Source organism: Nerophis ophidion, linkage group LG04, assembly GCF_033978795.1.
Source record: "Nerophis ophidion isolate RoL-2023_Sa linkage group LG04, RoL_Noph_v1.0, whole genome shotgun sequence".
NCBI classification, from domain to species: Eukaryota; Metazoa; Chordata; class Actinopteri; order Syngnathiformes; family Syngnathidae; genus Nerophis; species Nerophis ophidion.
This window is the reverse complement of record NC_084614.1, coordinates 51690799-51704852: the sequence shown is the minus strand read 5'-3', so window position 1 is coordinate 51704852 and position 14054 is coordinate 51690799. Positions and strand designations below refer to the sequence as shown.

General features: G+C 39.0%; 1 protein-coding gene across 3 annotated transcripts in view; it reads left to right on the top strand.

Moving 5' to 3' along the window:
* Positions 1-1528: 1528 nt before the first annotated feature.
* LOC133551501 (MLX-interacting protein) overlaps positions 1529-14054 on the top strand; it is a 61323-nt gene continuing 48797 nt past the window's right edge. For all 3 annotated transcript variants that reach the window (XM_061898263.1, XM_061898264.1, XM_061898262.1), the window contains exons 1-2: positions 1529-2224; positions 9899-10005. In XM_061898263.1, coding sequence (XP_061754247.1) covers positions 1899-2224; positions 9899-10005 — 433 coding nt within the window. In that variant the 5' untranslated portion in view covers positions 1529-1898. The remainder of the gene's footprint in view (positions 2225-9898; positions 10006-14054) is intronic.

Genomic DNA, 14054 nt, shown 5'->3' with positions numbered 1-14054 from the left:
AAATGCTAGAGCTAGTAGAATAAAACAAACAAAGGACGCTAGCATAAAAGCTAGGATATACAAAAATGAGAACTAAACTGGCACATAGACACATTAAAGAGAAAAACAAAACATACAGCATGAGAGCTGGAATAAACAAATGGCTGAGCGTGAAAAGCTAGCGAGAATATACATACAATGTAGAGTGCAGGCGTAACTTGTTGCGTGAAAGCAAATTATGAACCCAGGCTGAACAAACAAAAGAGGACGGCTTATAAAGTGACGGTGATTATCTGTAGCAGGTGTGCGGGGCGTGAGCAGCAGGTGAACTGATGTGTAACCATAGTGATGGACAAAAACAGGAAATAAACGGGTCAGACTGAGAATGAAAAAACAAACATGTAAAGATCTGAGCAGCAGATCGCAACAAGGAGCCCTACAACCCGTGACGTCACGCGCACATCGTCTGCTACTTCCGGTACAGGCAAGGATTTTTTATTAGCGACCAAAAGTTGCGAACTTTATCCTCGATGTTCTCTACTAAATCCTTTCAGCAAAAATATGGCAATATCGCGAAATGATCAAGTATGACACATAGAATGGACCTGCTATCACCGTTTAAATAAGAACATCTAATTTCAGTAGGCCTTTAAAGTCCCATCTTAAAACTCATTTGTATACTCTATCCTTTAAATCGACCCGTTTTTGGACCAGTTGAATGCTGTATCTCTTTTCTGCTCTGCTCCCTTCTTCTGCGTGGAGAGGTTATCAGGTGACCATGGACCAGCCTCCACGGATGTTGTGCTAGCTGTTCAAAGTTTTGACCCAGGATGGACCACTTCTTTTTACATCAGTTGGTGACGTCTCTCTGCTGCTGACTTGTCTCCATTCAAGATAATCCCCTGCTGGCCTCCTAATGGACTGGACTTTCACATGAAGTCGGGACCACTTCTTTTGCATCAGTCGGTGCGCCACAATTTATCTACATGCAAGCTGTTGATTGATTGATTGAAACTTTTACTAGTAGATTTGCACAGTACAGTACATATTCCGTACAATTGACCACTAAATGGCAACACCCGAATAAGTTTTTCATCTTGTTTAAGTCGGAGTCCACATAAACCAATTTATGCTGTTCCCCAGCAGACCCCACTATGGACTGGACTCTCACATTTTTAACTGTATCCACTCTGCACACTTTGCACTGGTCACCCGGGAAGAAGGGATTCCCACATTTGCGGTCCCATTCAACGTTTCTCATCGTTCCCATTGGGTTGAGTTTTTTCTTGTCCTGATGTTGCATCTAAGCCGATGATGTCGTTGTGGTTTGTGCAGCGCTTTGAGACACTTGTGATTAAGGGTTATTTAAATACACTTTAAATGATTGATTATTTGACATGAGGTGGCATGAAATTAGAACCAAAGGTACTAAATTTAAGCCAATGAGTACCACAACAAAATAATTTGTAAATAAAGTGGTATAAATAGATTAGATTATTAAAAAAACAGCTAGTGCAGCTGGGATTGGCCCCGAGAGAGACAAGGGGTAACAAATGGGTGGATGGATGGTTAAAAATCACTTTTGTTTCAATGCATTAAAAGACACTTCTCTCCACACTGGAGGTCCTAGCTCTGCCCCTCGTCACGCCCCCTGTTCTGGCCCACTATGTAAGTTCCTATTAATAATTAGCAGTCAGGTTGTTGAGGACTTTAACACCATGGAAGTTGCTAGAATGCTCTTGCACAACATCACTCACACATGGGCAAGGTAGGTGGAAGAATTACAGCTATAAGATCAGAACAAGTTCGACCTTTTGGTCACCACATACGTAATGCAAATACTGTAAATACTTAAACCACTGCACACAGTTACCAGAAGTACAAGCAGGTTTGTTTTACTGTTGACCAAGTAGGCTGAAATGGCGGCCAAAGGCACACTCGGTCCACTAGGAGGGAGCGATCTCCAAGACTCTTCGGAATCAGAACCAGAAGTGGAACAGTGTTGGACGGCAGTCAGCGGGCTGGCCTATGGATCTTACCCCTACAAGCAGGTTATACACAGCGGCCACTTCATGGTGTCTTCACCGCACAGCGAGCGGAGAGGCAGAAGGTGTTCCCGCTACGACTTTGACACGGTGAACCGGACCTGGTGCCAGACGTACCGATATGGACCGTACAGGACCGGCAGACTGAGTATCGACCCAACACTCACCCGCCTGTTCGAGTGCATGTCTCTGGCCTACAGGTGAGTCGCTCATGTTATTACCCTTATAAGAATGAGGTCATATTTTGTCCATGTGCTAATAACAGTTTATTGCAGCACTCGCTCCTAAACATACAAAGCTATAATATGGGGTATTTTCTTCATAAATGATACTCTTCATTCTAGTCTTATGTACAGTATTTAACAACACACTGTATTTGCAGGTGCATGTTATGTCATGAGGAAGTACATGCATCAAATAGTACTTTATTACCAGAGGCAAAGGCAGTCCTGGCTACATTTATGCCCTGGGGGAACCATACCTTACCCCCAAATTCTGCCATCAAACGCAATATTATATCACATTATTTGTATTATTTGATTATATAATTCTAAATACAAAAAAGTAACAAGAACAAGAAAAAAACACAGTACATAAACATTAATGTAAATTGCCCAAATTCTTCATCACGGGATCCAATAACCATGCTTCAAAAATCCCTGAAGAAAGCTAACGAAAAAAATCTACTCTCTGGCTCATGAAAAAAGATTCCTGCAGTAAACTATTTCATATTTTACATACAAGTTTTGTTTTGCATCATCCTAACATTATTTAATGAGAACACATAGGGGTGTTTGAAAAAATTGATTCGGAAACGAATCAAATCGAATACGTTGTGCGACTAAGAATCGATTCTCATTTTTTAAAAATCGATTTAAAAAAAAAAAAATATATATATATTTTTTTATCAATCCAACAAAACATTACACAGCAATACCATAACAATGCAATCCAATTCCAAAACCAAACCTGACCCTGCAACACTTAGAACTGCAATAAAGACACAAACACGACACAGAACAAGCCAAAAGTAGTGAAAAAAAAAATGAATATTATCAAAAACAGTATCAATATTAGTTATAATTTCAGCATACCAGTGATTAAAAATCCCTCATTGACATTATCATTAGACATTTATAAAAACAAAAAACAGAACAATAGTGTCACAGTGGCTTACACTTGCATCGCATCTCATAAGCTTGACAACACACTGTGTCCAATGTTTTCACAAAGATAAAACAAGTCTTTTTTTTTGGTTTCTTTAATAGTTAAAACAAATTTACATTATTGCAATCAGTTGATAAAACATTGTCCTTTACAATTATAAAAGTTTTTTTTTTTTTTTAAATCTACTACTCTGCTAGCATATCAGCAGACTGGGGTAGATCCTGAATGAATACAGAATCGTTTTGAATTGGAAAAATATCGTTTTTGAATCAAAAATCGAATCGAATCGAAAAAAATCGATATATTATCGAATCGTGACCCCAAAAATCGATATTGAATCGAATCGTGGGACACCCAAAGATTCACTGCCCTAATAACACACCAGTTTTGTACATAGAGAAACAGCAGATAATTAACATAATATGGATTTAGTGCTCAAACTGTAGCAGATTTTTCAACCTGTGCTTTTCACCCAGTTTGCAATAATTACATTAACAACAGGTGTGAAGTGCAATCTAAAATTTAAAGGTAAACTGCACTTTTCTTGGAATTTTGCATATCGTTCACAATGATTATGAGAGACGAGGACACGTGTTTTTTTTTTGAGGGGTGCAGGGAAAATGCTTGCAAGATGCGGCTAATAGGACTAACTGTTGTTGCCTTCAAAGCCCTCCAAAACAATGTCAAAACCCTCTAAGGTTCTATACACACACTGCAAGTATAAATATAGTGTAGTAACAGACACGTTAATAACAGTATGTAATATGTACAATATTTACCGTATTTCTTTCTTTTCTGGCACATTTATTTCCGTTTCCATAGCAGCGCACTTCCAACTTCCAGGAATAGATGTGTGTTCCTACTCCCAGAAATGCAAGTGTGTTGTAAGACTTGGTAATAGACAACAAAGATGACTATCCTTGGACAAATGAGGATTAACAACCCTATCGTTTTGAAGCTGAAAATGTTGAGGCTGAACTGCTGCTTGAACTGAAGCCAGCAAAAAGAAGAGGGGTAATTTTGGGAGCAGATAGAAGCCAAGAGATTGGGGTCGGTGCGACTTGGTCTGCAACATATTTCATGAGTATCATAGGCCTCAAATTTTTACTTTGTAAGTGTACATATTTTAGGGCACCAAGGCAAACATTATTTTCTTTTGAGGCAGGAGCTCCAAAGCAGGTACATACATCATTTAATCAATTTTTACTTATATAGCCCTAAATCAGGAGTGTCTCAAAGGGCTGCACAAGCCACAACGACATCCTCGGCTCAGATCCCACATCAGGCCAACAAAAAACTCAACCCAATGGGATGGCAATGAGAAACCTTGGAGGGGACCACAGATGTGGAACGTGTTGTCTTTAATCTCCTTTCTAATGAGTTACATTTTCCTATTATAGAAATTCATAAAGTCATCTGCTGAGTGGGTGGAGCTACTGGAAGGAGTCTTTTGTTGGGTTAGCGATACTACTGTACTGAACAAATATCTAGGATTGTTTTTGTTGAGGCGGGTGAGATTTGAGTGGTATTTAGCTTTAGCTAAGGTAAGCATGCGTTTATAAATTATTAAACTACCACGCTTTCTATATGATAATTTAAGAGCTCTAGTTTCTTCTATAAACCATGTGCATATTGATTACATAGTCATTGAAAATATACATGTAAATTACATAGTAGTTACAAATATGCTTGTTAATTTTAAGAAAATAAAAATATGCGTATTAAGTTTTTGTTAAATACAAATAATGTTAATCATATAGTAAATAACAAATATTGTATAGAATTGTATAAAAAATACAAATACACATGTAAATTGTATACAAATTACAAATATACATGTTTTTAATCGTACAAAAATATGAATACACATGTAATTAATTATATAATGCAGTTTGTGACGAACCCCAAGATGCGGAGAAGGAGGCAGGCATTGAGTGAGAAAACACAATTTAATTTAAATACTCAAAAAAAAGAACAAATAAAAGGGTACAAACAAAAAACACGCACGAGGCGGATAACAAACTAGGATATGAACAAACAAAACTGGAAGCAGGAAACAAAAGACAGTAGGCTACAAACAGGTACCTAATATAGCTTACCGCAACGCTGTATTGACACGACTCAACAGCTAGCAACGACAATAATCCAGCTCAGACTGGATGGGAAGGCAGGTTCCATTAGCAACTGGCTGTTTGACACCAGGTGTGGCCAGGTGCCAATCAGCCACAGCTGAGGAGACACAGCACTCAGGGATGAAACACAGGAAACAGACAAAATAAGAGCGCTGATAGGAAATACTACACACACAGAGGAAACAAAGACAAATACAGAGGAAAAAACTAAAACATAAACAAACTGTCAGGGACGAACCTGACAGCAGCCCCCCTTCCCATAACGGATACCAGACGTTTTAGAAAAACACTGCCCTCCCCCCCCAAAAAAGTCCAAAGTCAAGGGAGGGTGGAGGGTGGACAAGGCGGTAGGCTGCCAGGCCAAGTGTCCCTGCAACCAGCGGGGAAGAGTTAGGTGGCGAAGGCGAGTTGAACGCCGCCGCAATTTGCGAGGCGGTCGCCCGTGAAACGACCACATCTGTGGCCGACAAGAGTATGGTGGCGCCCTCTGCTGGCCCACCGGACAGGATAGTGGCGCCCTCTGCTGGCCCACCTGACAGGATGGTGGTGGCGACCCCTGCTGGCCCACCGGACAGGATGGTGGTGGCGACCCCTGCTGACCCACCGGACAGGATGGTGGTGGCGACCCCCCCTGGTCCACCGGACAGGATGGTGATGGCGACCCGTGCTGGCCCACCGGACAGGATGGTGGTGGCGCCCCCTGCTGCTGGCCCAGCGGAAAAGATGTTGGCGCCCCCTGCTGCTGGCCCACCGGAGTGTGGGGTGGCGTCTGCTGACCCAACGCAGTACGTCGTGGCGTCTGCTGGCCCACCGGAGTGCGTGGTGGCACCGTAGGTTGCAGACCCACCGGAGATGATGGCGCCGTAGGTTTCAGACCCACCGGAGGTGATGGTGGCGTCTGCCGGCCCACCGGACATGATGGCGCAGTCTGTTGCAGACCCACTGGGACGAGAAAGTAGCTGTGCCTCTCCAGCTGCACAGTTACTGATAGCCCCCCCCTCAAGAGACGGATCCAAGATGTCCCCAGATAGGCAACACAGACAACAGGGGTGGGTGGTAGAGGGCTTGAAAAGCGGCCAAACTTTTCTTTAAATTAGCCATTAGTTTTATACGCTAAATTAAGCCTCTCTGCCATAAACATCTCTGCCGGGTTCGAATTTGGCTGGATTATTCTGTCAAAGTTAGTTTGTGACGAACCCCAAGATGCAGAGAAGGAGGCAGGCATTGAGTGAGAAAGCATGATTTATTTTAATTACTAAAACAAGAACAAACAAAAGGGTATAAACAAAAAGCGCGCACGAGGCGGATAACAAACTAGGCTACGAACAAACAAAACTGGAAGCAGGGAACAAAAGACAGTAAGCTACAAAGAGCTACCAAATATAGCTTACCGCGACGCTGCATTGACACGACACAACATGACACGACAGGTAGCAACGACAATAATCTAGCCCAGACTGGATGGGACGGCAGGTTCAAATAGCATCTGGCTGATTGACACCAGGTGTGGCCAGGTGCCAACCAGCCACAGCTGAGGGGACACAGCACTCAGGGATGAAACACAGGAAACTGACGAAATAAAAGCGCTGACAGGAAATACTACACACACAGAGGAAACAAAAACCAATGCAGAGGAAAAAACTAAAACATAACCCAACTGTCAGGGACGATCCTGACACCATGTATGCACATCACCATCTTTCAGTGCAAAGTGCAATTCTACGAGCCAACCCACGTTACGCAAAAACCACGTTACGCATAAATCATATAGCCTACTACCATGTCAATACACAAAGTAGAAAATCATGAAATGTAATGCATTATATTTGTGTCAAGCAAATACCACCCCATATGTGCCTGATGCACATACAGTACCAGAAACCGCAATTAGCTGTGCTAATGTTCGAACACATTTTCTCAATATATCAGCATATTGACAGAGAAATGGGAATACACATCGACATACACGTTATTGGTATTCGTATTTCTGCATGACAATGTTTTAACCTTCTCTAGTAATATGTTAATATTCAGCCCGCTTAACTTTCTGTAGTTGAGGACTATCATTCAGAACAACAATATACATTTTTTTTTCAATCTGCCAGGAATTGTCCTATTACTCAATGGATGCACTAGCATTTATTTACATAGAAACATATGACAGAGCCTGATCGTAATGTAAGAATTGTTTTAATTGTGTTATGTATTTAGAGTGGATATAACGTGTTGCGCTATTATTATGAAATTTTAAGTGTGCATTTGGTGTGAGACGCTGTCTTGATGGCATGAAAGTCTCTGATTGAAAAAAAAAAAAAAATCCAATTTCTGCCCTCCGTCTTTCTTTTCTGTTGAGCTTTGATGCCATCTTACAACAGTAACAGTCTACCTTTTTATGATTAATGGATTAAATTAATCAAAACACGGAAGGAAAGCTTAACCAATCTCTTTGAATGCAAGCTCGGCAGCAGGTTTTTGCTCCAATGTGACGCTTCACAGCGATCATGGATTTAAAAAAAAAAAAAATATATATATATGTTTTGTTGGGAGAACTACTTGTCATCTCTTTGGACCTGGTATTTCTACAATGTACCCCTTTCTTTGTCGATTTCTGATCACTATTTTCCGCTAGTGGCTCATCAGTAAATAGTGAAAACAGCTACATTTTTCCACTCTACGGAATGGCCCAAGAGTCGAAAAAGAGTCAGTATTAAAAATAATGTTTGTTAAATACATAGTAAAGACATGTAATTGTTTAGTGTAATAAATTATTTAGTTAATTATTCAAACATTTATTTAAAGACAAATCTTTGTGTTTGTATTTGTTAGTATTATCGACATTTACATTTTTTTTTAAAAGTGGCGCGCTTTTTTGACATTTTTTTTGTTAGATTGTTTTATTTCTACAATTTTCCTCGGGTCCATAAGAAAAGAGCTGTGTTCAGCAATTGGCCCACATGTTTTTGTTTTTTAACGTGTTACACATTGTTATGTTAATTGGAAAAATATATATAATATATGTGTTGAATATATAGTACAGGAAAAAACATTATGTTACTTGTACTCCACAGTGTCATAAGACTATGCATGTTGTGTTAAGTACATAGTACAATGAAAAATAAATTTTATGTAATTGTACTCTACAGTGTCAAAAATAGTGCATGCTATTAATTGTATAGTTTGCTAAAAACGTACATGTTCCATCCATCCATTTTCTGCCACTTATTCCCTTTGGGGTCGCGGGGGGCGCTGGTGCCTATCTCAGCTACAATCGAGCGGAAGGCGGTGTACACCCTGGACAAGTCGCCACCTCATCGCAGGGCCAATACAGATAGACGGACAGCATTCACTCTCACATTCACACACCAGGGCCAATTTAGTGTTGCCAATCAACCTATCCCCAGGTGCATGTCTTTGGAGGTGGGAGTAAGCCGTAGTACCCGGAGGGAACCCATGCAGTCACGGGGAGGACATGCAAACTCCACACAGAAAGATCCCGAGCCCGGGATTGAACCCAGGACTACTCAGGACCTTTGTATTGTGAGGCAGATGCACTAACCCCTCTCCCACTGTGCTGCAATGTACATGTTGTTAATTATATAACAATATACATGTTATGTTATTTAAACAAATTCTCCATTACATGTTAAGTTAAGAAAAGATGGACAGATTTTTGCTGAATTGTTGATATTTCCTCTTATGTCTTATATTATGTGATATATTAACATAAGGAACACTTGTCATCCATGCAATGCAACATTTAGCTTGTTAACAGATGGATAGATGGATAGATAGATAGATAGATAGTACTTTATTGATTCCTTCAGGAGAGTTCCTTCAGGAAAATTAAAATTCCAGCAGCAGTGTATAGAGCTGAGATCAATTTAAAAAAAGTAAAAAATAAATAATGGGGGTTTCAATGGAAACAAAATAGAGAAATATTACAATAAGAATAAAAAATAAAAAGCAACAATGAGAAAAAAAATATAACAGTAAAATAAGAATATAACAAGACAAAGTAGGCAGTAGTGACCATGTTATGAAAACGTTTCAATTAAGTTTAAATTAGTTAGTAAGCTTAAATTAGTTTTTATTACAGTTCTCATTTTTTTACAGTCATCAATTGCCAACATATTACAAACAGGCTTAACTCTACCTTGATGTAGGATTTGACACTTTATGTATGAGTTTGAGTAGTCATCATCATCATCATCAGTAGTGCGTTATAGTTTATCATTATATTTTAAGACCAGAGTCAATGTCCTCCTGCATGGAGCGCATCTTTATCTTGACTTTGCTGAGTGTTTACCTGCTTGGCTTCCCAGCAACACTGAGTGTCTCGCATTAGGGGGTCTTGTCTCTAGCCTGGAAACCAAGATGGAGTCAAGGAAACACGACACTCAATGAGCAAGATGGCTTCTATTAGTCAAACTCATGAAAGCTTTTCAACAAAGATGTGTGTTTCACTGTCATCAATTCTTGCCGCTATTTGCTTCTTTCTTTAAGAGCAAAGAGGGGGTTTGTTCCTTTTAAGACTTGACAAATATGCAGGAAATGTCTTTGTTTTTGTTCTTGCAGTGCCAAAATAGTTTCTCCCAAGTGGAAATCTTTTAAAGGGCTGCGCTTGCTGTGGAGGGATAAGATCCGCCTGAACAACGCAATCTGGAGAGCATGGTTTATCCAGTGTGAGTCTCCTACACTTTGATACGTTCATACTATACTATACATGGAATGGGTCCCGAATTCGGTGCTTTTTTTGGCACCAACCAAATCCCTAACAGGCACCGATTAACGTAAAACCCAACGGTCCTGTTTGTGCGTGACGTCACACCCATTTTCCAACTTGGCAGGCTCTCTGCACTGCGGTTTTGGTTTTCACTCCAGCAGCATTGAGAGCGGACTCACCTAAACTGCCTCTAGGTAATGCTGAACGTTTCAATGCCAACAAGGAAATTAACTCAGAAATCCTCCAAAATAACCTAGGAAGACTCCACTTTTCCGAAAATGCACTTACTTGATGCTATTGTACATTGACGTTGCTATTAACATGCTACTGATTAGCATTAGCAATCTTAACTTTTTAATTTCAACACTTTTAAATCTGTTAAAGAAAACTGCAATCGTAATGTGCATAATAAGAACAATACTTACAGAATTAAGTAAGTAGGGCGCAACAGACAGCAAAGACTGAAATGACCAACACACCATTAACTTTACACTAGTGCCATCTAACGTCTAACGCAGTGGTTCTTAACCTTGTTGGAGGTACCGAACCCTACCAGTTTCATATGCGCATTCACCGAACCCTTCTTTAGTGAAAAATTTAAATGTTTTTCAAATTCAAGACAAAGTTATATGTTTTTTTTACTGGTGCACAAAATGAACCGTGCATGAACATCACCTTGTTCAAAGAACAAAACCAACACAGTGCATGAACTCACAACAAATTACATACCTGCAAATCCGATGGAAAATAAGAGGGAACATTGTTTGGGGGTATCCATAATACGCCAATAGGGAGTTTTTTTTTACACAGTGAGTCGGGTGTATCTTGACCTCCGCGGCATAGGCTCCGCCGAACCCCTGAGGCCGACTCACCGAACCCCTAGGGTTCGATCGAACCCAGGTTAAGAACCACTGGTCTAACGTCTTTGACGAGCAACATAGTGTCATATCGACAACTGAGACTCAGAAATGTGATGATAAAACAGGATACAACAACTGGACAGCATTTATCATATTCAACTCATTTATAAATGTTGCAAAACATTTTTTTTATGAAAACAAAAGTACAAAAAATTGGTACCGTTGAGTATCTGTATAGGTTCCCAGGTACCAGGAATTGGTATCGTATCGGTTAAAATGTGAGCGGTACCCATCCCTATACATTGTCCTATGCTACTGTATACAATACTACACACTACGGCAGGGGTCACCAACATGGTGCCCGCGGGCACCAGGTAGCCCGTAAGGACCAGATGAGTAGCCCGCTGCCCTGTTCTAAAAAAAGCTCAAATAGCAGCACTTACCAGTGAGCTGCCTCTATTTTTAAACTTGTATTTATTTACTAGCAAACTGGTCTCGCTTTGCTTGACATTTTTAATTCTAAGAGAGACAAAACTTAAATACAATTTCAAAATCCAAGAAAATATTTTAAAGACTTGGTCTTCACTTGTTTAAATACATTCATTCATTTTTTTACTTTGCTTCTTCTAACTTTCAGAAAGACAATTTTAAAGAAAAAATACAACCTTAAAAATTATTTTAGGATTTTTAAACACATATACCTTTTTACCTTTTAAATTCCTTCCTCTTCTTTCCTGACAATTTAAATCAATTTTCAAGTATATATATATTTTATTGTAAAGAATAATAAATACATTTTAATTTAATTCTTCATTTTAGCTTCTGTTTTTTTGATGAAGAATATTTGTGAAATATTTCTCCAAACTTATTATGATTAAAATAAAATAAAGATATTCTGGCAAATCCAGGAAATCTGTAGAATCAAATTCAAATCTTATTTCAAAGTCTTTTGAATTTCTTTAAAAAGAAATTTTCTGGAAAATCTGGAAGAAATAATGATTTGTCTTTGTTAGAAATACAGCTTGGTCCAATTTGTTGTATATTATAACAAAGTGCAGATTGGATTGTAACCTATTTAAAACATGTCATCAAAATTCTAAAATTAATCTTAATCAGGAAAAATGACTAATGTTGTTCCATAAATTATTTTTTTATTTTTTCAAAAAGATTCGGATTAGCTAATTTTTCTTTTAATTTTTTTCGGTTGAATTTTGAATTTTAAAGAGTCGAAATCGAAGATAAACTATGTTTCAAAATAACTATGTTTTCTCCTCTTTTAAACCTTTCAATTAAGTGTTTTTTTCATCATTTATTCTCTACAAAAAACCTTCCATAAAAGGAAAAAAAATGTACGACGGAATGACAGACAGAAATACCCATTTTTTTATACATAAAGATTTATTTATTAAAGGTAAATTGAGCAAATTGGCTATTTCTGGCAATTTATTTAAGTGTGTGTCAAACTGGTAGCCCTTCGCATTAATCAGTACCCAAGAAGTTACTCTTGGTTTCAAAAAGGTTGGTGACCCCTGCACTACGGTATACCATATTCTACTTTATACTACTGTATATTATACTACTGAACAGCAACGTATACTACTTTATACTTCTTACAATACTTTATACTCCTGTTTATGACAGCAAACTACTGTATCCTACTGTGAACAACTGTATACTACCATAGGTCACTGTATAGTATGTATATTACTGTGTATGACTGTATACTACTTAAGGGTGTAACGGTACACCAAAATTTCGGTTCGGTACGTACCTCGGTTTAGAGGTCACGGTTCGGTTCATTTTCGGTACAGTAGGAAAACAACAAAATATAAATTTTTGGGGTATTTATTTACCAAATTTGTAAACAATGGCTTGATCCTTTTAACATTGGGAACACTTTATAATTCTGCCCACGTTAATCCACATTAAACTGTCTCAAGTTGTTGCTAAGATTAAATAAAATGACAAAACTTTTCTTCTACATATAAAAAGTGCAACATTAAACAGTTTCAAGTCAACTCATCTTACTTAATTTATTACAGCATTGGGGAAGCCTGTAGTCAATGTTTATTATGCAAATGTTATATTTTTATCAACATGTGATAGCATGGATCCTGCCATTCAAATCTAGGCTGCTACATTACTAATGATTAATGTAACTATAGCTGAAAATTCATCCCTGACCACCATGGCGTTTATGTAAGCTTTACTTAAATTATTTTATACACTATCAGAGACAGAAACTCTTCATTTAATATAATGTCCTTTTTTGCTGCTTCAACACACATCAATCAACACTGTCCGTAACACACACACACACACACGCGCGCGCGCGCACACACCGCAAAATGAGTTAACATTTCGCTAAAAGCTAACTAGCCTTCACCAAAAGCCAGGACTACGAGTGAGCTGAGCTGCAGTTTGTTTCTAGAAGGTCAACGGGCTCATAGTGATGTTTAGAAAGTAGTTGACTTGGAATATAATTTGGGGAGAGTGAGCTACTCCCCTGCTAAAGACCTATCTGCTCGACATCGACACTGAAGCCCTGACGACATGCGCTCTGAATACGCGTTGCTGATTGGCTTTGTATGTAACCAATCAGATGGTTGTGTGGGCGGGACAATGCAGGTTGCTGTGTACAGACAGAGGCAGAACGGAGCGGAGCAGCTTGTTAAGACTTTAGCATAGGCGGCTACTTCATATGTTCGTGTGGAACTCGTTCGGTATTCCTTCGCACCGAACCGAAACCCCCGTACCAAAACGGTTCAATACAAATACACGAACCGTTACACCCCTAATACTACTCTATATGACAGTATACGAGAATATATTACTGTACACTTAGTTGCCTATCACCATATACTACCGTATACTTCGACTTTATACTATTGTACAGGACTGTACTATACTACCGCATATTACTGTGCGAGATGATCAACTCGGACACTTTTACTATACTGCATAATGTAGTATACTACTGTACACTGAAAATACTACTGTACACGACTGTACCTGACTGCACACTACTGTATACTGTTGTATTGCTACAATATACTACCATACATGACTGTACACTACTGTATGCTACAGTATACTACTGTACACTACCTTACACTACTGTACACTACTGTATACTGCAGTATACTAC